The sequence below is a fragment of the Crotalus tigris genome, unplaced genomic scaffold (assembly GCF_016545835.1).
Source record: "Crotalus tigris isolate CLP2741 ecotype Arizona unplaced genomic scaffold, ASM1654583v1 scf7180000023746.1698619, whole genome shotgun sequence".
NCBI lineage: Eukaryota > Metazoa > Chordata > Lepidosauria > Squamata > Viperidae > Crotalus > Crotalus tigris.
In genome coordinates this window covers 1311900-1334999 of record NW_024100155.1, presented here as the reverse complement: position 1 = coordinate 1334999, position 23100 = coordinate 1311900, and the positions used below count along the sequence as shown (strand labels likewise).

Genomic DNA, 23100 nt, shown 5'->3' with positions numbered 1-23100 from the left:
CTCATCAGAATAACTGCCAATTCTGGACCACGTACTTGCTCTCCCCTTTGGCTAGTGGGGGTGTGGGGGGGGGTCAGCCAGATCTTGTTCTTTTCCTGGAAAGATTGATCCTCCTGTCCAAACTTTCAAGAAATCCCTAACCATTTCCATCCAAGCGTAAAACAAAACAAAACCAAACCAAACCAGCATCAAATAGCATCCACCTAGGATTGGGAGACTAATTGGGAAAAATCCTTCCTTGTCTAAATTGTCTTTTCTCTTCTCTTTCCTTGTGGCAGGAACTGAAGGGTGGGAAAGCCTATTCCAAGGTAAGAGGAGGCCAAGCCATCCAGAGCAAAGTTGCGGTAGATGATGAGCATGTCATAACCACGTTCTCTCCGCCCTCTCTGAAACTTGGGAGAGGTCTGGGTTCCTCTTCCTAAATCCAAGAGGGTTTAGAAGAAGCTGGCTGTAAGACTGCAGAGCTTTCCCAAAAACTCTCCCGGGCTCCTTTTGACCACCCTTATCAAAAACCAGAGGCTGGGAGGGATGACACCTGTGCATTGTACCGTAACTCTTAAAGTAATCTTGGTGTCTGGTGTTTAAAACAACTCTAGAGATGGAAAAAAATAGCTAAGGGGAAAATAGCCACGGTTTCTGAGCTGGTTCCTTCCTGCCCAGGGCTGATCCCACCACCCCCAAAAGGTTGTTCAGAAATGTCTTTTTTAACCACAATTCAGACATCCCGCGAAATCGTTGGGGGGGGAAAGATGCTCATGGATATCACGCCCGGTCCTGGCTTGATTAAATCCATCCCTTCTGGACCACAGCAATAATAGAGGACTCTTAACAAGTCTAAAATAGGGGTGGGGCCCGAAACAGAGCCCAAACTGGGTCTTCGCGGGTCAGTTAAACCTGGCCTGGCTCTTTTGCCCGAGGCGAGTTCCCCTAAAAATAAGACAAAACGTAAAAGCTGAGATTGCTGGAGGCCTGGGGTTTCAATCCCAGCAAACGTGCCTAGAGGGCGGGCTCAGCCTGGCCAAGAAGCCCGGTGGTTTGTCATGTAAGGACGGCCTGACCTCGGTAAACGGTGAAGCGTTTAGATTGTTTTAACGTTGCACACCAGTAATTCTGCCAGTTGTAAAATACTGAATATCTATAGATAGAAAGATATATATATATGGAGAGAGAGAGAGAGGCAGAGGGGAGGGAGGGAGGAGAGAGGGGGAAGGGAGAAGGAGGGGGAGGGAAGGGAAGAGAAGGAGAGGGAGGAAAAGGGGGAGAGAGGGAGAGGGGAGGGAAGGAGAGGGAGGGGAGGCCAAGGGAAGGGAGAGAGAGGGGAGGGAAGGAGAGGGAGACCAAGGGAGAGGGAGGGAAAGGGGAGAGAGAGAAAGAGGGGAGGGAAGGAGAGGGAGAGAGAGGGAAAGGGGAGAGAGAGAAAGAGGGGAGGGAAGGAGAGGGAGAGAGAGGGAAAGGGAGAGAGAGAAAGAGGGGAGGGGAGGGAGAGAGAGGGGAAGAGAGAGAGAAAGAGGGAGGGAAGGAGAGGGAGAGAGGGAAAGGGGAGAGAGAGAAAGAGGGAGGGAAGGAGAGGGAGAGAGAGGGAAAGGGGAGAGAGAGAAAGGGGAGGGAAGGAGAGAGAGAAAGGGGAGAGAGGAGGGAAGGAGAGGGAGAGAGGGAAAGGGGAGAGAGAGAGAGAGAGGGGAGGGGAAGGAGAGAGAGAGAGGGAAAGGGGAGAGAAAGAGGAAGGAGGGAAGGAGGGAGGAGAGAGAGGGAAAGAGGGAGAGAGAGAAAGAGGGGAGGGAAGGAGAGGGAGAGAGAGGGAAAGGGGAGAGAGAGAAAGAGGGGAGGGAAGGAGAGGGAGAGAGAGGGAAAGGGGAGAGAGAGAGGGGAGGGAAGGAGAGGGGAGAGAGGGAAAGGGGAGAGAGAGAAAGAGGGGAGGGAAGGAGAGGGAGAGAGAGGGAAAGGGGAGAGAGAGAAAGAGGGGAGGGAAGGAGCGGGAGAGAGAGGGAAAGGGGAGAGAGGGGAGGGAAGGAGAGGGAAGGCCAAAGGGTGGGAGGAGGGAGGGAGGGAAAGAGGAGAGGGGGACAGAGGGAAAGAGAGAGAGCGAGCTCAAACATCAGACACATTTCCCTGTCTGCTGTTAACTAGCTGTTGTCCATCCAGTTGGAACATATCGGTACAGGCAATCCTCGACTTACGACCGCAATTGAGCACATTCACGTCGCTAAGCGAGACGTTTGTTAACGCGCGTTTTGCCCCCTTTGATGACCTTTCTGGCCGCAGTTGTTAAACGAATCGCTGCAATCGTTAAGCCAGTGAACCCTGTTGTTAGGCGGCTTCCAACGTTGGCTTTGCTTGTCAGACGCTCGCCAAAGGGGATCACGGGATCCACTGCGACCGTCATAAATAGGACTCAGTTGGCAAGCCTGCGAATTTGGGTCACGTGACCCTGGGGACGCTGCAACCGTCATGTGAAAAACGGCCCTGCAGTCGCTTTTTTGCGACTGAACCGTCACTAAACGAACCGGACCGTCCGAATTTGTACCTGCCAGCGCTGAGGATTCAAGAGTCCCAGATCTGTTGTGTAGTTGTCCACACCCGTTAATGGCAACCTTTTCCGGAAGACGTGACAAGGGAGATTTTGCAAATCTCTGCCCTGTACGGGGTTGTTGGTGTTGTTGTTGGTCACTTTTGTGTTTGTGTCGTCTAAACCTCCCTCATTTTTTGAGCCAAGCAAAGCCGAAACGAGGTGGTTGACCCATAGATGGAGGCTGAAGAGGAAGAGCAGATTGGGCTTGCCTTTTTTTTCTTCTTGCTTGCTTGCTTTTTTTTTTTTAGCTGCAAAACATCTCCACATATAATTTGGCACGTCGGCTCTGAGAAACAGGAAGTGGGTTCCGTGCAAGACTTTTTGCGTGCAATTCTGGCCTGCGGTTGCCAAATTGCTAATGCGCTTCGGAGGGCGGTCTGAAGTTTCGGGTTAGCTGTCTGGGGGTTTTCGGAGCTGTGGGAAGAGTGGGGGAGAAACTGCAGGAGATTTTACCACCATCAGCCCCCGCCCCCACACTCCCCTCCGGCCTATTTTTGTGGGTTTCCTGCAAGACAACGTCTCAGCTCTACTTCATCTGCCGAAAAAAATCATCTTAATAATAATGATGATGATAATAATAATAATATAGAATAATATAGAATAATAGAAGTAGAACGACTATGGCAAAGGTAAGCAAGGGGAATTAGAATAGAATAGAATAGAATAGAATAGAATAGAATAGAATATGGAATGGAACAAGAATAGAATGGAAAATAGAATAGAATATGGAATGGAACAAGAATAGAATAGAATAGAATAGAATAGAATGCAGAAGAATAGAATAGAATAGAATATGGAATGGAACAAGAATAGAATAGAATAGAATAGAATAGAATAGAATAGAATAGAATATAGAATGGAATAAGAATAGAATAGAATAGAATAGAGAATGGAATGGAATTAGAATAGAATAGAATAGAATAGAATAGAATAGAATAGAGAATGAAGTAATTAGAACAGAATAGAATAGAATAGAATAGAATAGAATAGAAATTTTTCCCCATTCTACCACCCTTTTTGCCCCAGTTAAGTCAATCAGTGCCATTGTTAAATTAGTAACACAATTGTTAAGTGCATCTGGTTTTCCCAGTTGCAAAAGGGGGTCACATGACACACACACCCAAGACATTGCAACTGTCATAAATATGAACCCCTTGCCAAGTGTCCGAATTTTGATCCCAGGGATGCCTAAGTGTGAAAAACGTTCATAAGTCATTTTTTCCCAAGCTGTTGTAACTGTGAACGGTCACTAAATGAACAGTAAAGGACTACTCTGTGTGTGTGTGTTTTTTTTAAACATGCCTGAAGATGCTTCCCTTTCAACCTTGCCCCCCCCCTCTGTGTGTGTCTCCTTTCACTTTTGCTCTTTCTCCCTCTCTCCGTCTCTCTCTCTCTTTCTCTCTCTCTCTTTCTCCCTCCCTGTATTCCGGGATGAGCTTAGGACAAACAGTGCCTTATTATATTTGTGTACACATACATGGGAGTGAACATTTTCCACATCACTGACCTGGCCTGTTCGGCTGTCCTTGGTTATGCAACCTCTCCAGGCAACTTAACACTTTGCTTGCCAGGTGTCCCAAAGGTGCTTTTTTTCAGGAGGCAACTGGACCTTCTGGGGTTTTTTTTGAAGATGTTTCACTTCTCATCCAAGGAGCTTCTTCAGCTCTGACTGGATGGTGAAGAATGGAAGAATTTATACTCCTTGCAGACTGCTGGTCGTTTGCCTTCTTTTAGAGAGCGGTTAGGCCACTTGGAGGTTTTACTTGTGTCCTCAGGATCACCTGAGCGGTGCAAATGGGTGTGGAGCCTTCTTGGCTGCAGGATGTCTTCTGCCCTGGGTCCCTTCCTTGTTGGAGACGGGCGCAGGCTGTTGGGGATGAGTCTGGGTTGTCTGCATCTCAAACTGAAGCACAAACGGTTCCTGTAGTCTGCCATGTTTTCTGGGAATCTGTTCATACTCCCGCCCCGTTCGAAGGGTGTTCATCCCAAGGTGCATGGCTAAATGTCTCTGGAGAATCTCAAGTCATCCAGGTCATGGTGTCAAAAGTGCTTTTTTTCCCAGGACTTTCTTGTTTTTCTTTGAAGACGTTTCGCTTCTCATCCCAGAAGCTTCTTCAGCTCTGGAGGATGGAAGGATTTATACTCCTTGCAGACAGCTGGTCATTTGCCCTCTTTTAGAGAGTCGTTGAGGCCACTTGGAGGTTTTACCTGTGTCCTCAGGATCACCTGAGCAGTGCAAATGGGTCTGGAGCTGTCTGCAAGGGATACAAATCCTTCCATTCCCCACCATCCAGTCTGAAAAAGCTTCTTGGGAGTAGACGTGTCTTCAAAAGCAAAAGGTAGAAAGTCCAAGTTGCCTGTTGGGGGAAAAAAAAAAAAAGCACTTTCGGGACGACAACAACTGAGAATTCCATAGACATTTCCTTGCCAAATCAATAATCCTGATTCTTTCTCAGGATGATCCTGGTTTTTATGGAAAACAGAAACAAAAAGTCAAGATTAGGAGGGTGGAGATGGTTCTTCCCGGAAGGGACAAGAGATTGTAAACTTTGATTCACCTGGAACGTGCAGCTTTTCATCATCCTGGTCTCCAATCTGTTGTTTTTTTTGCAGCTCGGCTTCACCGACCTGAACTTGGCTGAATTCGCAGGCTCTGGCCTCACCGCCCGCTGTTGCCTGTTGGAAGGATACGACACCAAGAACACCAGGCAGGACAATTCCATCTTGAAGGTAACTCTGGAGGACCGTAGGATGGGGCTGACCAGCCGCGAGAGACGTGCTGGAGATGTCTTCACTCAAAAGTAGTAGCCCCACCGGGCAAATAAATTTAACAAACGAATACAGGGTCCTTCTTAAAAGCCTCCAGTGTTGGAGCACCCACAACCTCTGGAGGCAAGCCGTCCCGTTGATTAATTGTTCTCACAATTCAAAGATATTCCTCCTTAGTTCCAGGTTGCTTCTCTCCTTGATTCGTTTCCATCCGTTGCTTCTTGCCCTGCCTTCGGGTCCTCCTTGAGAAGCCCCTGTGTTTGAATTTATGTCTTTGGCTGGCTATATTTTTCCTTGCAGGTTGTTTTTCATGACTTTTCCTTCTCCCTCTCTCGTCTTCGTTCTTTGGCAGGTCACGATTGGCATGAGCCTCTTATCCGGAGACCCTTGTTTCAAAACGTGAGTCTTTGGGGAAGGGGGTTTCAAAGGCCGAGCTATCTCTGTAGCTCTTGATGTCCCATCCCAGGGGTAGGCAACCTCAGCTCTTTTATGACTCATGGACTTCAACTCCCAGAATTGAAGAACTGGGAGAACTGGGAGTTGAAGAACTCCCAGAACTGGGAGTTGAAGAACTCCCAGAACTGGGAGTTGAAGAACTGGGAGAACTGGGAGTTGAAGAACTCCCAGAACTGGGAGAACTGGGAGTTGAAGAACTCCCAGAACTGGGAGTTGAAGAACTGGGAGAACTGGGAGTTGAAGAACTGGGAGAACTGGGAGTTGAAGAACTCGCAGAACTGGGAGTTGAAGTCCATGAGTCATAAAAGAGCCAAGGTTGCCTACCCCTGTCCTATCCTAAAAAAAACCTCCAAAATCCTCCCGCTGGTGGCAACCACTAGCCTTGGATGGGGGAGATTGGAAAGGAGACCCGTAAAGAGGATCTAATCTGGCTTGGTCACCAGGAACAAAAGTTTTGTCTTCCGAGCTTTCGGAAGTGACTGACCCTGTCTGGATCCTGCGACATTATCCTCGGACAGGTTTATTCGCCTGAATTTGTGAAAAATAGATATATATATATTTTTAATCGTCGAAAAAAGGAACAGGTGTGTGATTGTTGACTGTGCAAAGAGGTGGCTGCTGATTAGCTGCCAGCAGAGCTCAAACATACCTGGCAGGGGTGTGGCATGCTGTGGGCAAAGGGTGTTGGCAGTTCCATACCAGTAACCAAGGCAGCAGGAGAGGAAACAACCTGTTGCGTAGGCGGTTTTTGCAAGGCTGACCTTGTCACCGGCACGGTTGAGGTCCTCCAACGTCAAACTGGAGTGTGAAGCTGTCAACAAAACACTTTGCTGGGAGCCCTGACTGGCTAGGGAACTTTTTCACAAGCCCCCCTCCCCTTTTTTTCCCAAAGGGGGGGGATAAAAGAGGAAATTTCAGCCTATTTCCAGATTGCCAAATCCGTTCGGTTTCCAGTGCCAGCTGGTACTTTTATTTCCCATCTCATTCCAAGATTTCTGCTCTTGCGTTGGGTGGTTTGATTATATCCCCACTGTTTGGTTTTGTTTTTATTCTGCCTTCCTCGAGAACTTTGCTTAAATTGGGGGGGCTTCCTTAAATGTCCCTCTTGTTCCATCTTCTGTTATCTACCCAACTTTGACCTGGCTGGTTCTTTAATTATTTTATTTATTTGTATCCCCCTCTTTATTACTCACCGTCACCTGGTGATTGGCCCAAAGTCACCCAGCTGGCTTTCATGGCTAAGGCGGGACTAGAACTCACCATCTCCTGGTGATTGGCCCAAAGTCACTCAGCTGGCTTTCATGCCTAAATCAAAACTACAACTCACAGTCTCCCATTCTTTAGCCTGGTTCCTTAGCCACTAGGTCAACACAGCTGTGCAAGATGGCCACCCCAGCCTTGTTCTTTCCAATAAAAATACGTTCTGCCTTTTTGCAGCCCACCCTCCACCGCCAAATCCGTGGTCATCCCAGCACAAGACTCGAGCCTGCAGCTCAACTGCAAAGGGGAGGGAAACAGCCGGACTGTGACCCCCAGCACCAACACAGCATCTTCGATCGGTTCTGTCCGTCAGAACAAGCCCAGGGCCACCATCCTGGGGTCAGGTATAAGCAAAGCATTTTTCCTGCCCTGCTGCCCAATTTGGGGGAGAAACGTTCAGCAATGAAAGGGATTAAGGCACTTCCATTGCTCCCCCCAAAAAGCAAAAAAAATGAGATCGAAATATTTAATAGCAATAGCACTTAGCACTTAGACTTATATGCCGCTTTACAGCCCTTTCTAAGAGGCTTACAAAGTCGGCCTGTTGCCCCCCCCCCCAACAATCTGGGTCCTCATTTTACCAGCCTCAGAAAGATGGAAGGCTGAGTCAATCATGAGCCGGTCAGGATTGAACTGCTGGCAGTCGGCAGTCAGCAGAATTCGCCTGCAATACTGCATTCTAACCACTGCGCCACCCTGACTAATAGCACTGGTTTAGAGCATTCGGTTCCCTGATTTCACTTGATGGCGAAAGATGGACAGCTCGGCAGTTCATCTTTCTGATTTTTTTTTTTCCTTTTCCAGGGGTTTTGGAAGAACCGGACCAGAACTTATCAAGTCCAGAAGAAGTGTTTCATTCTGGACACTCGCGAAATTCAAGCTATGCCAGCCAGCAATCCAAAATCTCTGGTCAGTGTCCATTCCACCAAGACCTGGGTTTTCATGAGCCAATCTAAGCGATGCTCCCATTTCTAAGGGTCTTGTGGCCTTTTTTCCAGGCAGAACCAAACCTAAAACAAAACAATAAAACGAGACCAACGTAATAATCATTTTTTTAAAAAAGTTATTTTTTTTAAACCTACCTAAACCAGCAAGAGGGTGTATATTTTCTTTTTATCGGGGTAGCAATATTTAATAAATACACGTAAGTCCTTGACTTAAGAGCATTCATTTATAGCATCCATATAGGATAATGAATCCTTCCAAATTTTTTCTGTGTGTGTGTGTGTATCTTTCTATCATGCATATTTGAAAAACTAATTTTTATTCCTAGTTTTGTTTTGGATTGTATATTTTTTTTGTTTTTACTTGGGGGTCGTTGAGGATCGGGTTTGGCATACAAATTAAATATTTTTAAAAAAACAATAATTTCTTTAATCTAGCTAAGCCAGGAAGAATTGTCAGTTTCTTTTTAAAACTTGGGTGTTTGATAGCTAAATGCCTACTATTGCTGTAAATTTGGGATATTCACAGCCCATCAAGGCATTGTGATGGAGTTGCTGTTAAATGGGGGGGGGGCGGCTAAATTCATGTAGGATTCGTTTATTCTACATGATAATAGGTTTGTCTTGTTAGTCCTGAAGACTAAAGACTTCCTCTACAGGGAAGATAGCTTGTTTTCAAATCTCAGGTAACATCAGAAGATGTATATGGAGATTCTCAGTCATCCAGGTCATGGTTGTCCCAAGGATGCTTTTTCAAAAGGCAACTGGACATTCTTATTTTTCTCTGAAGACATTTCACTTCTCATCCGAGAAGCTTCTTCAGCTCTGACTGGATGGTGGGGAATGGAAGGATTTATACTCCTTTTAGACAGTTGGTCATTTGCCTTCTTTTTGAGTCTTTAAGGCCACTTGGAGGTTTACCTGTGTCCTCAAGGTCACCTGAATGGTGCAAGTGTAGAGCCTTTTTTGGCTGCAGGATGTTTTCTGTGACACAATAGGACACAAATAAACCTCCAAGTGGCCTCAACGACTCTCTCAAAGAAGGCAAATGACCAGCTGTCTGCGAGGAGTATAAATCCTTCCATTCCCCACCATCCGGTCAGAGCTGAAAGAGCTTCTTGGACGAGAAGCGAAATGTCTTCAAAGAAAAACAAGGAAGTCCAGTTGCCTCTTGAAAAAGCACCTTTGGGATATCAGAAGAGGTAGAAGAAGTATGTCTCCCATCTCCTGGTCGGATGCTTTAGACGTTCTTCTGGTGGGCCATGTCAGGAACAAAAATGCTGGATTTGGATGGTTCCTGGCTTGACCAGCCAAGATTGTCCTGATGTTCTCATTTGTAGGATATAGCACCGAGCACTCCAGATCATCCAGCCTATCGGACCTGACCCACCGCCGGAACACGTCCACCAGCAGCAGCGCCTCGGGAGGTCTCAGCATGACGGTCGAATGCCCGGAGGGCGAACGGGAACACAGGTTGGAGAAGCCCCCGAGACCCCCCAGACCCAACCTTTTGTCGGATAGATCTTCTCGGTAGGTACCCTTAAGCTGGACTCACGGAGGAGAACATCTCTTCCATCCTTTCGTTGCAAGCGTTGGGGATTCGTCGCCTATTTCCCCCCCCCCCCCGTTTGTTTGCTTGTTTTTAATCCTTCCTTTGTTCACCTCTTTCCCTGCAGGAGGAAAAAGGATTCTGTAGAAAGCCATCCCACCTGGGTGGACGACACTCGGATCGACGCAGGTGACATTGTGGAGAAGATCATGCAGAGTCAGGATTTCACCAACGTCAGCAACACTGAAGGTGAGAACGCCGCGCCTCCCAAGGAAACGTTTGCCCCCTTTTCCTTCACTCCTTGTGCAGCCTTCCAACTTCACCACCTGGAAGCCTGCCTTGAACTTCATCTCCCAGAATTCCTAAGCCTTGGTCGGGGGATTCTGGGATGCAGAGTCCAAACCCCTGCTTATGTGTCAGGTACAAGCAACCGAATCCACTCGTAAATAGCTGAAGAAAGCAACTTTATTGTTTTCTGCCTGAGTTACAAGAATCAGAGCTGGAAGGGACCTTGGAGGTCCAACCCTCTGCTCAAGCAGGAAACCCTATTCCATTTCAGACAAATGATTGTCCAATCTCTTCTTAAAATCCTTGAGTGATGAAGCACCCACAACTTCTGAAGGCCAGCTGTTCCACTGGTTAATTGTTCTCACTGTTATGAAGTTTATCCTTAATTCCAGGTTGCTTCTCTCCTTGATAAGTTTCCATTTATTGTTTCTTTTCTTGCCTTCTGGTGCTTTGGAGAATAAGTTGACCCCCCCCCTTCTTTGTGGCAGCCCCTCAAATATTGGAAGGCTGCTATCATGTCCCCCCTGGTCCTTCTTTTCTCTAGACTGGCCATCCCCAAATCCTGCAACTGTTCTTCATATGTTTTAGTCTCCAGGCCTTGGATCATCTTAGTTGCTCTTCTTTGCACTTCCCCCCCCCCAAGTCTCAACATCTTTTTTTGTAACATGGTAACCAAAACTGGATGCAGCATTCCAGGTGTGGCTTTACTAAGGTTTTATAAAGCGGTACTAACACTGCACGTGAATTTTCCAAGAGTGCTTGCCTTCCCTTGAGTATGACCAGATAAGGCTTCATGGATCTTGGACAAGGTCAAGCTTATGCCTCTTGTGACTGCATAAGGATTCCAAGCTAGGCACCTGCTTGACCCCTCCTTCCAGCCTCGCTGGCATTTTCCCCGACATCTTTTCATACAAGACTAAAACATTTGACCTCCTGGATATCGTTTTTGTCTTCCAGATAGTAACCTGAGGCTGTTTGTGAGCCGAGATGGCACAACTACACTAAGTGGGATTCAGTTAGTAAACAGGTAGGGTCCTGGAACAGATGTTTTTTCAATACTTTTTTGAGTTTAAGCCTCATTTCTAGGAGGAATGCAGATCTTTCAAAGCATAACTTGGTAATTAATTTAGAGTCCCAATTTCTTAGTTTAAGTTGAAACCTCTTCCTTTTGTTCTTTTCAACCACACATTCTGTAGATGCTTCTATCACAGTGTTTCTCTCCTCCCTTTTTCTCCTGCAGAGTCTCGTCCGGAGTCTACGAGCCCGTGGTCATTGAAACCCATTAAATGTGAACTAGATGGGTACCCCAGATGGGAACCTGTCCCGGCAGGTTGTCCTTCCCTCCCCATCCCACCGTTTTTTCCTCTCTTTATTTCTTTTTAATCTTCTCTGCACATAACATTCCGGGCAGGACTTTTCAATTTTTTATTTTTTTGAATCCAAGCACCCCTCACCTGCCCAGAGGTACTCCACAAACAGGCACTTTACGTTGGGTCTGGAAAGATACCGTCGACCATATGCAAAAGGGCGGGATCAACCGTCCTGCCCCTTGCAACAGCTCCCTTGGAGGGACAGGAACTCAGGACGGCTCTTGTGCTGAGCACCACGGCTTGGTTTGATGGCTTGATCATCCCTGTCCCTACCACCAAGTTACACCACTGTGAACACTTCCCTGTGGCTCTCCTGTCCCAAGAGAAGCTCCAATTGGAAAGGTTGCTAGTCATGACCGTCGCGAAGATTCAACCGTTGGTTCATCCACGTCTCCTCTCTCGCATTTATCCCTCCAAGGGCTGATGCCCAAGGAATGAAGGCCCAGCTACATCACTGCTCTGATCCGGAAGTCCTCCCTAAATTCTGTCTTTCATAGGAAACTCTTCTATGTTTTGGGCCTTGGAAACCCTCTTTCAAGCATCCATGAGCCATGGGAAGCTTTGAAGATGCTGAGTGCAGTTCATGTTCTAGTTTGAGGTCCTCCTCCTCCTGCAGGACAAGGAAGGGGGGTGATCTTGGCCAGCTACCATGCAAGGCGACGCTTGAAGTGTCCAGGAAAAAGCTTTGGTTTTCCTCAATGGGAACCACTGTTGACTTTTTCATTTTTTTTTAAAAAAAGGTTCTTTTGGGTAACACAGTCACTGCAGCCAGTGAGGGGTGAGGAGAGCCCCAAGCCTGTTGGGTTTCTGTTTTCGCTTGGTGATAACAGTAGAAAAATATTCCGTATCAGTCCCAACCTCATTGCCTTCTCGATGCAAAACACGTTGGCTTAGGATTCTCCTCGGTTGGGTTTTGATTTGAAACAGAGGCATTGAGCCTTGAGAAGATTTCCTCCTGTCCAAGCATGGTGGAGAAGGTTCCATCACAAGACACCAAAATGTTCTCCAGTCACTTGCTTTCTCATAGAGCGTGTGGAGTCCAAACTCCATAAGCAATGAAATGAGGAGGGTAGCATCATCAGAACTCGCTGCTCAACTGGATGTCCTCAACTGGGTTCTACCACATTCAGAAAGCATGGGGGGAGATTCCTGGATTTGTCTTTCCATCGGATTGATGCTTTATGGCCCTCTCCACCCAAATGTTGAGATTTGTGTAGGAAACGAGCGAGTTTCAGGGCTTGGTACAGAAGCGGTGAAGCTGTGAACTGGTCTTCCCCAAGTTACATCTAGAAGACCCGAAGCTTTGTTCCTGTGCAGTTTCATCCTACACATTGGGTGTCCCCCACCCTTCACTTATTGCTTTTGGAGGTGGGGGAAAGACTCAGGTTTTTCCCATTTCAAGAAAGTAGCTTGGCCTTGGTGTAGGCATCAATTGAGTACACACACACACACACACACACACACACACACACACACTTACTTCACTTGGTTTAGTAATGGCTTGGGGGCGGTCATCTTCCCCACATGCCCTTTAGACTACTAATTGTTCTAAAACAAGAGTGTGCAAATGGAATTCAGAACAGGATCAGGAATTGGGGAGAGGGGCACATGGACCTCACAGGGCAGGCCTATAGTCCCTTGAGTGGTAGCAAGGTAGTAGTCACTGGGCGAGGATCTGCCAAATGTTGGGTTCTCCACCCAACCACTGACCAGAACGTTCCTTTCCTATCTCAGCTGAGCTAGCCAAGGATTGTATGAGTTGAGGACTCCAACCCAGCTCAAGGCCACTGTGTTGAGCAGATCGGAGTGCCTCAAACTCTCCCTGATTGTCCCAGACCGATCCTGATCTTCAGAAAAAGGAGAAACTTGGGAAAGGTCTAGAATCTCCAGGATAGATCTGGAAAACTCCATCTGGAAGTCGGTGGCCTTGTAAAATCCTTATACCACCATGACAGAAGAGGTCCTCCAGAGCTTTTCTAACAGGGCCACCACGATTCACGTGCGTGTTTGATAAGAAGGACCTGGTAAATTGGAAGAAGCCGAAGCTTCTTGAGATACCTCTGTTGGTCTCCAGTGGCCTGTCCCACCACGACTGGGTGAAGTGGTAGATCTTGTTATGATTTTTCCCTGGTGGGCAAATTCTGCTGTTTTAAGACATTGGTCTCAGCCAGCCCAGCACTATCTGGGACAATTAACCTAGAGATGCCATTTGGAAAATGGTTTTCATTTGACCTTCTTACACCACGGTTAACCTTCTTTCTCCCCTTTTGATTTTGAAATATATTGATTTTTTGTTGTTGATCAATCCAGCAGGCTGGTGTATGTTGTGAATTTTGGGGGGAGGGGGGTTTAAATCATTGTTTCATTGCTTATAGTATCTGTCGGGTTCTGCTTACTGGGTTTTGTTTTATAATTATGTCTAACTTGAGCAGGGAGGGATGGCAAGCAACTAGAGCTTTGACGTCTCCAGTTTCTTGCTGGCTGCCTTCCTTCCTTCCGCTTTTTGGATGTTCAGCACTCGCCCATCCAACTGGGATCAAAGAACCAAGATTCAGTGAAACATCGGAATGGCACCAAGGCCCAAGCTGTGAACCCAGCTAGGAAGAGAGCACAGCTGGATTCTGTTCTCCTTCCATGCACGGTGCCAAATCCATAGACTTATTTTGGGCTTGCTTGTTGGTTCTGCAGCAGAAAACCTCTGGATCTTTTGAGCAAAAGTTCTCAGAGAATAGCGACGAGACCGTGAGAGTAATGTTCATTTTCGATGAAAAGTTTTACAAAGTAGTGGCACACAAAAATGTCTATTTTGGTGCAAACTAGCCATCTTCTTAGCGCCCCCCAAGCGCCCGCTCTATTCTCTTCAGAAAATTTATTCCCTATTTTTTTTAATTAACACTTTTTTTTTAATGGTTTGGGCCTCCACAGTGACCCACTCCCAAATGGCTTGCTTGCTTTTTTTTTTTTAATTACGCTTCCTTCTGCAGATAAATCTTCCCCTTTGGAAAAAATAAAAGTTTTAAAAGGAAAAAAAAACTTGATGAAGGCAGCTGAGCTGCACTCAAGGTTGTGAAACCTCTGGAAGGTGATTCCTCCCATCTTGCTAGGTACGGATCAGGATGTCCTCTCCTGGAGAGGGGAATCCAACGGAGAGCAGATCTCTCCTTCACGTGATCTCAGGAGCTGTGAGAAGAAAACGCCGTTTTCCTGTAATGAACCCTTCAAGTTGGCTATCCCTGTTTCTTAAGCTCTGTGGACGGAGCTGGTCTCTTAGAGGCACAATAATTTCTTTTGACAAGCCAAACTTTGTGGCTGTCCGGTTCTTTCCCCCTCGAAAAAAATATAGCCAACTTCCAAGCTGCATAACTTTCCCTCTTGCCTCCCCAGCTTCTAAGGATGAAAATCCTTTCGCTCTGTCTCCAAAATAAGGTGAACCTGGAATGTAAAAAAAGAATAAACTCGAAATTCTTCACCGTGACGTTTTCTTTAAAAAATTCCCGTTGCTTTTTTAAGCCCATATTTTTCAGGGGGTTGAAAGAAAAAGAGAGAGGAGATCGCGTTTTATTTTCTTGGAAAGCGAATTTTAAGAGAGTTCGAAAGGCACACCGCGATTTATATTCAGATATTTCTATAGCAGGAAAGATATTTTTGGAAGAGAAAAAACTAAAAACCAAAACAGGACTATGCAAAATTTAAAGGTAAAGAATTGCCAGGAGAGATAGTTTTGATGTGTTCTGACCTTTGAAATCCGAAAGTAGATTAAAACTGAAATCCATTTATAGAAAATATTTTTTTTTCCTTCCACCAACCCCTGCTGATCCATTTTCAAATATATTTTCGAAAAGTGTTGGGCCTGGAAAAGAATCAGTCATAGATCTGCATATTCCCGTTTTAACTTGTTCTTCTAGTATTTATCCTTTTTCTGTTGGATGCTGTGCTGTCTTTGATTCAACCAGTCTTGTTTTGTATTCTTTGTTATCTGGTTCCTGATGTAGAGAAACCACAGTTATAAAAAGAAGAAAAATCACTATAAAATCAAATGCCGTAATGGTTTTTTTTGGGGGGGGGGGAATAAAGGTTGGGTTTTCTTTGGTACATCACAACGAGCGTCTGTGCTGTTCTTTTTGTTTCTTGTTGTTGAAATCTTGACACGTACACACCTCTCAAATGGATGCAATCAACAAGTTTGTATTCTTGAAGTTGATGTAGCTGCTCGAACTACAAAACGAGCAGCATATAAATTTCAGAAATAAATCTAGAAGTGGTTTGCTGTTGCTGTCTTCCAATATGTTTTGTTTACCTAACCTGGCCTTTCCTGGTGGTATCCCATCCAGTAATGGATCACATCCACTTCTGTATATTTTGATATATTTTGCATCGTTATTTTGGCTAATCCACCTTAATAATACCCTGTTTCTTGGCCAAAATGGTTGGGAAGTCCATTGACTCAAACATCAACAATTACCCTTACAAAGGTGTAGCAGGAGAGGAAAAGGGATGGGTAGAGAGGAGGAAACTTCAGTTTCAAATCATCTGCAGGTTATTAAGTTATTTGAATTTATCTGTGGAATACTAAGTTAGGGAAGGCTGCCGTAGCCTCTTCTGAGAATTGCGAGCATGTCACCCAACAAAGAATCGGAATTAAGGATAAACAAAGGAAAACTGCAGTTAACCCATTGTGAATTGCCAGGTCAAAATGGGAAACCTGTTCTCATTTAAATATTTCCATAAAATTAAAATATAGACCCTACAAAATGAAAAAACCCAATTTGGGACATGCCACATATCCACCACACATTGAACTATAAAACAGAAATGTTTTTTTTTTTAACCTGTGTTTTTCTACAAGTGTTTCTCAACTGTGGCAAACCGAAGATGGGTGGATGAAATTCAAGAATTCTGGGATTGCCAAAGTTGAGTAACTAAGACATTTGGGGCACAGGGCAAAAAGAATTAGACTTTTATGACTATTGTACAAGGCCGTTTGTTCATCACAGAAAAAGGGAAAGTATTGGTTACATGTCTTCCCAAGTGTGCTATTTTTATTTATTTATTTATTTTGTTTTCCAGAGAAGGATGCAGTGAGTTGCACACGTATAAACGCCCCGGATAGAGTAAAACTGGTCATGAAATTGTCTACTGCTTTTTTAAAAAATAAATAAATTAGGATTTAGGGTGGGAAAGCATGGGTGCAAATGGGGACAGCCGCTGAACCTCTGCAGGCTGGATTTCCAAAAACGCCATACCCAAAAGACGAGACGACGGTGCAAGGCCAGAACATCTGAATGCGCTCCCCAAATTTCCACGCAACCTCCGCTGGGAGAAGCTACAACCAAAAGCATGAAACACAAAAAGGGGGGAAAGCAAACTTAGAATCCATATTAAAACAGCAATTGATCCATTTTGAAGGCTCTCACCACCTTTCCTGTAAGACCACCGTGCAAAACGTCTATTTTTCCTATTAACAACAACCCTATAAGGTAGACTACACACACAGACACACAAACCCTCTAAAATATCTAGACAGTTGGGAAAAAAACTGCATTTCTTTTCCCCAGGCAGGGCTTCCACTGATCAGCTTCCCCCACCCCTCAATTAAAACATAAATTAAAACAAGCCTGGAATCAACCCTGATGGATAGCTGTAAACTCCCATTATTGAATAAGTCTAGGATTGCCCGGGTAGTTTCAGGAAGTCAACGTTTCAGGAAGTCCGGTGTGGCTACATGGGTTTGCCCTTCTAGCACTTCCCTCTGAGCGGAACTCTACTGCCCCTGGGGGACGTTCGCACGCCCTCTCCAGCTTCTGATTGGCCAGCGTGGACGGAAGTAGGTCATCCTTGGCCAGATCACAGAGCAAAGTTGCAGAAGGGCGAGGTGGGATTGGCAAGTTGCAATGGTGAGGCTTGGGTTTTTTTTTGTTTTTTTGCAAAAGGGAGGGGGGATTTTCTTTGATTGTTCTTTTGTTGCTACCTTTTGCAAAGCAATTGCAAAAAGGCGCAGCGTTTTGTGATAAGTGTGCGGTTTGTTTATTGTTAATTTTATTTTTATTTTTTTTAAATTGAGTTGCCTGTTTCGCTTGGGCTGCTACACTGTCTCCGGTTGTGTTTGTCTTCAAAGCGCAACAAAGGTTGCAAAAACCTTGCACAGGTTAATTTTGTATTATTATTATTATTTTGTGCATTTCGTTTATTTGCTTTGCAAGAAGTAAATAAATCTGAAGAAAGCTTGTATAACACTCTTTGCTTCCCGTGTCCTGCTTATTGAATGGAGCCCCGAGATCTGGGTATATTCTCAAGCTCCCTTTTCTGTTTTTGGAATAAAATAAACATTTCTTTGTTTTATAGATGGCACCTTCCACCAGCAAGATTAGCAAAAATGTTTTAAAATATGTCAGATGGATGTTGGAAATGTAAACATAACATAGGCACCTATTATCATATTTGGTGGACATGTGGGAAGGCAAAGGCTTATTGGAAAAATATACATATGTGGTTAGAAAAAATATTGGGCAAACAAGTGGATTTTAAACCTTAACTTTTTTTAACTAGGCATTATGCCTGAAAAGACTAAGAAGCAGAAATTATATTTAATTTTACACCACCACAGCAGCGAGAATAATTTTTGCACAATACTGGAAGAATGAAGGATCGCCATCAGAGGAAGAAATAATCAGGAAAATATTGGAATGTGCAGAGATGGACAGACTAACTATGAGGCTGAAAGACAAAGAAGATACAGACTACTCTCAGATTTGGAACTTATTTTATTCTTGGTTAGAGAAAAGAATGAAGGATTAGGAATTGAACACATATTAGCTTAGCAAACTCCAGATTAATTAACATACGTTGATGAAAAAAAAAATTAATAAAAAAAATGTGAAATAAACATTTCTTCTGCTTCGTTTTGTTTTGTTTTGCTTCCAGGCCACAGTGAGTGACCAATTCGTTGGGTATGGCTTGGTGACCTTCAGCTTGGTCCTCTTCGCCTACTACACCGTCTGGATAATAGTCTTGGTACGTCCTGAGTTTTCTCCAGCATTTGATTGATTATGTGCCATCAAGTTGTGGGCGTTTTTTTTCCCCCTCCTAACAACAAATTGATTAATTGATTGATCTCCGCGATGATCTATCTCTGACCTCTGTTTTCAAGTCTCCCAACAACGCCTCTATCACCACTGGATCCATCCATCCACCTTGTGGCAGTCATCATCTTCTAGTTCTTTCCACTTTTCCCTGCCTTAGAGCCCTTTCCAAGCAACTTCAAGTGTGTGTGTGTGTGTGTGTGTGTGTGTGTGTGTGTGTGGAGGGAGGGAGAGAGAGAGAGAGAGAGAGAGAGAAAAGGATGGATAGATGGATAGATCGACGGACATATAGATTAGATAGGTAGATAGGTAGGTAAATAGAGATAGATGATAGACAAGAACAGACAGACACAGACAGACAGACAGATAGATGATAGACAATAATAGACAGAGACAGACAGATAGATGATAGACAATAATAGACAGAGACAGACAGACAGATAGATGATAGATAGATCTGTCGTCTTAAACAGCAATGAACAATCCGATTCCCCTTCACACGTTGAGGGATGAGAAGACCCAACAATTTAACTTGTTCATTTATTAAATTTCTCCCCTCTCCATCTGACTTAAGTGACTCTGGATCATTTACCGCCACATAATAAAACCATATAAATCTATGAACACAAGCCTAGCTTTAAAATGTAGCTTATGAGGAGGTCCTGGTTGCTCTCTGAGCTCCGTTGTTTTCTTGCAGGCATTTCACAACCCAACTAGGTGACATTGTCAGTGTTAGAAGGGAGTGGGCTTTGCAGGGAGGTGGAGGAAGAAGACTGTGGGGTCCTTGGTGCTCTCTGAGATCGGCTGTTTTCTTGCAGACGTTTCACGACCCAACTAGGTGACATCATCAGTGCTAGAAAATCAACCCAACATTGGTCTTTTTCCTGCAGCCACAACTGTGCCAATCTATTACCTTTAACACCACTTTGCCTTATTAGCATATAAATTTAATAAATAATAATAAGTTACTACATTTCAGGGGCCTGTGGAAAAGTTGTCCTTTGCTCCCGGCTGATACATTTTCTGTTCCTCCTCAGCCCTTCACTGAGAGTGACCACCTCATTCACAAGTACTTCCTACCCCGAGAATATGCAGTGATCATCCCTGTGGCGGCCGGACTGGTATTGCTGCTTTTTATTGGTGAGTTTCATCTTAGTTTGGCCAACCGGAGGCTTGAAAGAAGATAAGACATCTTTGAAAATGCTCCATAGATTGGTTAGGAGTAAGTCTTCCTTGCTTCCTTCTTTCTCCTTCGCCTGATCTGCCCTGCAAGAGCATCAACTTTTAATATTTTATGTTATTTATTTAAAAAGCTTATCTAGTCACCGCCTTGCAGCACACAACCTTGGGTGGCCAAAACAGCAGGTCAAAACCTAAGGCAGGGGTTCTCAACCTTGGCAACTTTAAGACTTGTGGACTTCAACGCCCAGCTGGCTGAGGAATTCTGGGAGTTGAAGTCCACAAGTCTTAAAGTTGACAAGGTTGAGAACCCCTGACCTAAGGATGGACCTTTTCTTTAGACTAGCCCAACCCAAGTCCCGTAGCCGTTCTTCATATGTTTTAGTCTCCAGGCCTTGGATCCTCTTAGTTGCTCTTCTCTGAACTTTTTCCAAACTCTCAACATCTTTTTTGTGATAGGGTGACCAAAATTGGCTGCAGTATTCCAGGTGTGGCCTTACTAGGGCTTTTTAAAGCGGTACTAATACCCCGCATGATTTTGATTCTATCTTTTTTTTTATCTGTTTGAGTTTTAATTCAGCATCCCTCTCTTTCCAATGACCATGGGTCAACCTAGGGTGCATTTTTAAACAGGTAATGCTCGACTTTACGAACGCAGTTGCGCCCCAAATTTCCTGTTGCTAAGTGAGACGTTGGTCAAGTGAATTTTGCCCTGTTTTGTGACCTTGCTGTCGCCGCCGTTACAGGAATCGCTGCAATTGATAAGTCAGTAACCCGGTTGTTACGGGAATCCGGCTTCCCCCATTGGTTTTGTCAGACGGTCGCAAAAGGGGATCATGTGATACTGCGACCGTCATAAATACGAGTCAGTGGCCAAGCGTCCGAATTTTGATCGCGTGACCTCAGAGATGCTGGAACGGTCGTAGGTGTGAAAAACGGTTATAAGTCACTTTTTTCCCATGCTGTTGTAACTTCGGTCACTAAATGAACTTGTCGCCAGTTGAGGACCATACCTGGATTTTATTTTTCTGTGCCCCCTTGCTTTGGCCAGGGAGTGGAAGATTTTTTGACTTTCTTTCTGTGTCTCCTCTAGGAACTTTTATCACCATCGTGATGTGGAAGAATCCGAAATCGGAAAAAAAATCCGCTTGAAGAGGGAAGAAGGGGAGGAAGATGAGAGATCGCCTCAGGGATCCTGTTTTAGCAAAGCCTGGAAAGAAATTTTGGGAGCCAGGGTTGATTCCCATCATCTCCACTCCGTACAGATCTGGACAGAGTTTCCAAACTGTGAACCGAAGAGATTTAATCCGGAGAGATCTCACAATGTATGCGACCGGATCGGAAATCCCAGAGCAAGGGTTTCACCCGATCTCTTTTCTTAGGGTCCAAATTTCGCCCTGGAAAGTTGACTAGGACTGAAGTTTAGCGGCCCATTTGTAGTTGTGTTTTTGTGGGGTTTTTTTTCCTGCTTTTCTCCTGCATAATATCATGTGGCTTTGTGGCGCTTTGACTTTTCCAGATTGCATTTTTCTACAGCCGCTCAAATGTGTAACACGTCGCTTGAGGGATGGTAGATCCATCCATAATCGCCCTTCGGTTTTCCAGCATAGGAAGAAACCTCTTGTTATCTCAGATTTGTTATTCTTCTTTTTTTATTTATTTATGTCTCCAGCCAAGTGACCATCGAGATCACGTTAATGTGTGCCCAGATTTTTATTTTATTTTTTTCAAAGTACAATGCAAGTGCAGATTGGAAACTTCTAATGACCCAGTTAAACGGTCATTAAAAATACGATCCACCTCCTTTTTCCTAGAATGATTTAAAAAAAAAAAAACACTTCAAAAAAACTTGTTCAGAAGTTTCTTTTTCACTCACAGGCATCCTCTGCTGGTGTCTTGGATAAATCTCCGCTCAGAAAAATTTTAATTGTTTTCTGGCTGAAGCTGATCAAGACATTACAGCACTGCTCTCTAATTAGTTCACTGCCTGGAAAGGCGTGGATTATATTTGTAATTACCGTTTAACTGGGTCATTCCAAGTTTCCAAGCTTCATTTTCATTGCATTTTTTTTTTTAAAAAAAAAATCAAAGTAAGGTAGATTAACATTTGTGCATTTGCATTAATAATTCAGATTCCGAAATAGAGACATGCACTCAGGGGCCACAAAATGGGTCCCCCCCGTTCAAATGTTCTGTCCCCCCCAAATACATTTCTTGATCTCGTTTGCTGCAATATAGATACATTCCTCAAAACCTGTGTTTTTGTTTTTGTTTTTTCCTTTTTGGGCATCGTTACGCAAAGAGGTCTAACAAATAAAATGTTTTCCTGCACTGATTTGTTTTTGCTGCCTGTTCTGCTTCCGTGTGACTCTCGGCAGAATGAAAGGGTTATGGAGTTTTGTGTGTTGTGAGTTTTTTCCAGCCCTCCTCCTATAGTCCATTTTCATTTTGCAAAATAAGCTTCTGGTCCTTATGAAGGAGAACACCAAGCAAGCAGAATTCTGCCCTCTGGCTGATTTAAGGATGAAAGTGGTTCCTAAATGCTTATAGGAGCCATGGGGGTGCAGTGGTTAGAATGCAGGATTGCAGATTATTTCTGCCAGTTGCCAGCAGTTTGATCCTCACCGGCTCAGAGTTGACTCAGCTTTCCGTCCTTCCAAGGTCGATAAAATGAGGACCCAGATTGTTGGGGGGGGGCAAATGCTGACTCTGTGAATTGCTTAGAGAGGGCTTATATGCAGCATGAAGCAGCATATAAGTTCAAGTGCTATTGCTTAAAAAAGCAGAATCTTCAAAGTAAAGCAAGGAGGAAATAATGTGAAGCAAAAGCCTGGAAGGGTTATAAAAAAATGAGATTACCGTTTTGCTAGCAAGGCATGGCCAAGTGTGATTGGACACACACAAGGAATTTGTCTCTGGTGCAGAAGTTCTCAGCGTACATACAAGCAACAAATGATAAATCACGATCATAATTTATGCTCAATTATTCATTGATATGTTAAATTTACGATACACTCTTTATTGGCCAAGTGTGATGGAACACACACAAGGAATTTGTCTCTGGTGCAGAAACTCTCCGCGTACACACAAGCAACAAGAGATAAATCGTGATCATCATCATAAAATACAATCATCGTAAATCATAAGTTACAACCTCCGTGACGGTCGTAGGACACTAAACGAGCAATCGACATAAATCACAACACTAAATAAAGGCAATCAACGTCAATCATTGAGATACAAACGACAACGTTATAGTCACAAGAAGCTAAGGAAATAGGTAATAGGAAAAATCAAAAGATGAGATGGCTAATAGGTAATACAGCCCTACTATCCTGGTTTGATATCCCAGGGCATAGATAGTGTGAGAATTAGTTGTTTACCAGAATGATAGCATGGGGGGGGGAACTGTCTTTGTGTCTGATGGTTTTGGTGTGCAATGCTCTATAGCAGGACCCACCCCACTTTGCATCTTAAGAAGACAGAACTCTTGGAATATTTCTTCCAACAGGCATCCTTTATTAAGAGAAAATGGTTGCAGGCGTTCTAGACAGGACCTGGGGCCCAAACCCTACGGTTCAAGGTTTTAAGGGGTCCCCAGCAGTCCCACCCCACCCCACCATCTTTCCAGCAACAA

At 44.6% G+C, this 23100-nt stretch overlaps 2 protein-coding genes across 3 annotated transcripts in view; both read left to right on the top strand.

Annotated features, from left to right (window-relative positions):
- The window catches only part of FAM102A (family with sequence similarity 102 member A), a 40227-nt gene extending 24751 nt beyond the window's left edge, over positions 1-15476 (top strand). For both annotated transcript variants that reach the window (XM_039321549.1, XM_039321548.1), the window contains exons 5-13: positions 279-308; positions 5183-5299; positions 5691-5737; positions 7232-7398; positions 7859-7963; positions 9339-9528; positions 9675-9796; positions 10793-10862; positions 11076-15476. In XM_039321549.1, coding sequence (XP_039177483.1) covers positions 279-308; positions 5183-5299; positions 5691-5737; positions 7232-7398; positions 7859-7963; positions 9339-9528; positions 9675-9796; positions 10793-10862; positions 11076-11121 — 894 coding nt within the window. In that variant the 3' untranslated portion in view covers positions 11122-15476. The remainder of the gene's footprint in view (positions 1-278; positions 309-5182; positions 5300-5690; positions 5738-7231; positions 7399-7858; positions 7964-9338; positions 9529-9674; positions 9797-10792; positions 10863-11075) is intronic.
- A 1538-nt stretch (positions 15477-17014) lies between these two features.
- DPM2 (dolichyl-phosphate mannosyltransferase subunit 2, regulatory) lies at positions 17015-21798 on the top strand. The gene is made up of 4 exons (XM_039321587.1): positions 17015-17099; positions 18127-18216; positions 19322-19424; positions 20557-21798. Exons 1-4 carry the CDS (start codon positions 17097-17099, stop codon positions 20613-20615), a joined length of 255 nt encoding a protein of 84 aa, XP_039177521.1. The 5' UTR covers positions 17015-17096; the 3' UTR covers positions 20616-21798.
- Positions 21799-23100: the final 1302 nt, after the last annotated feature.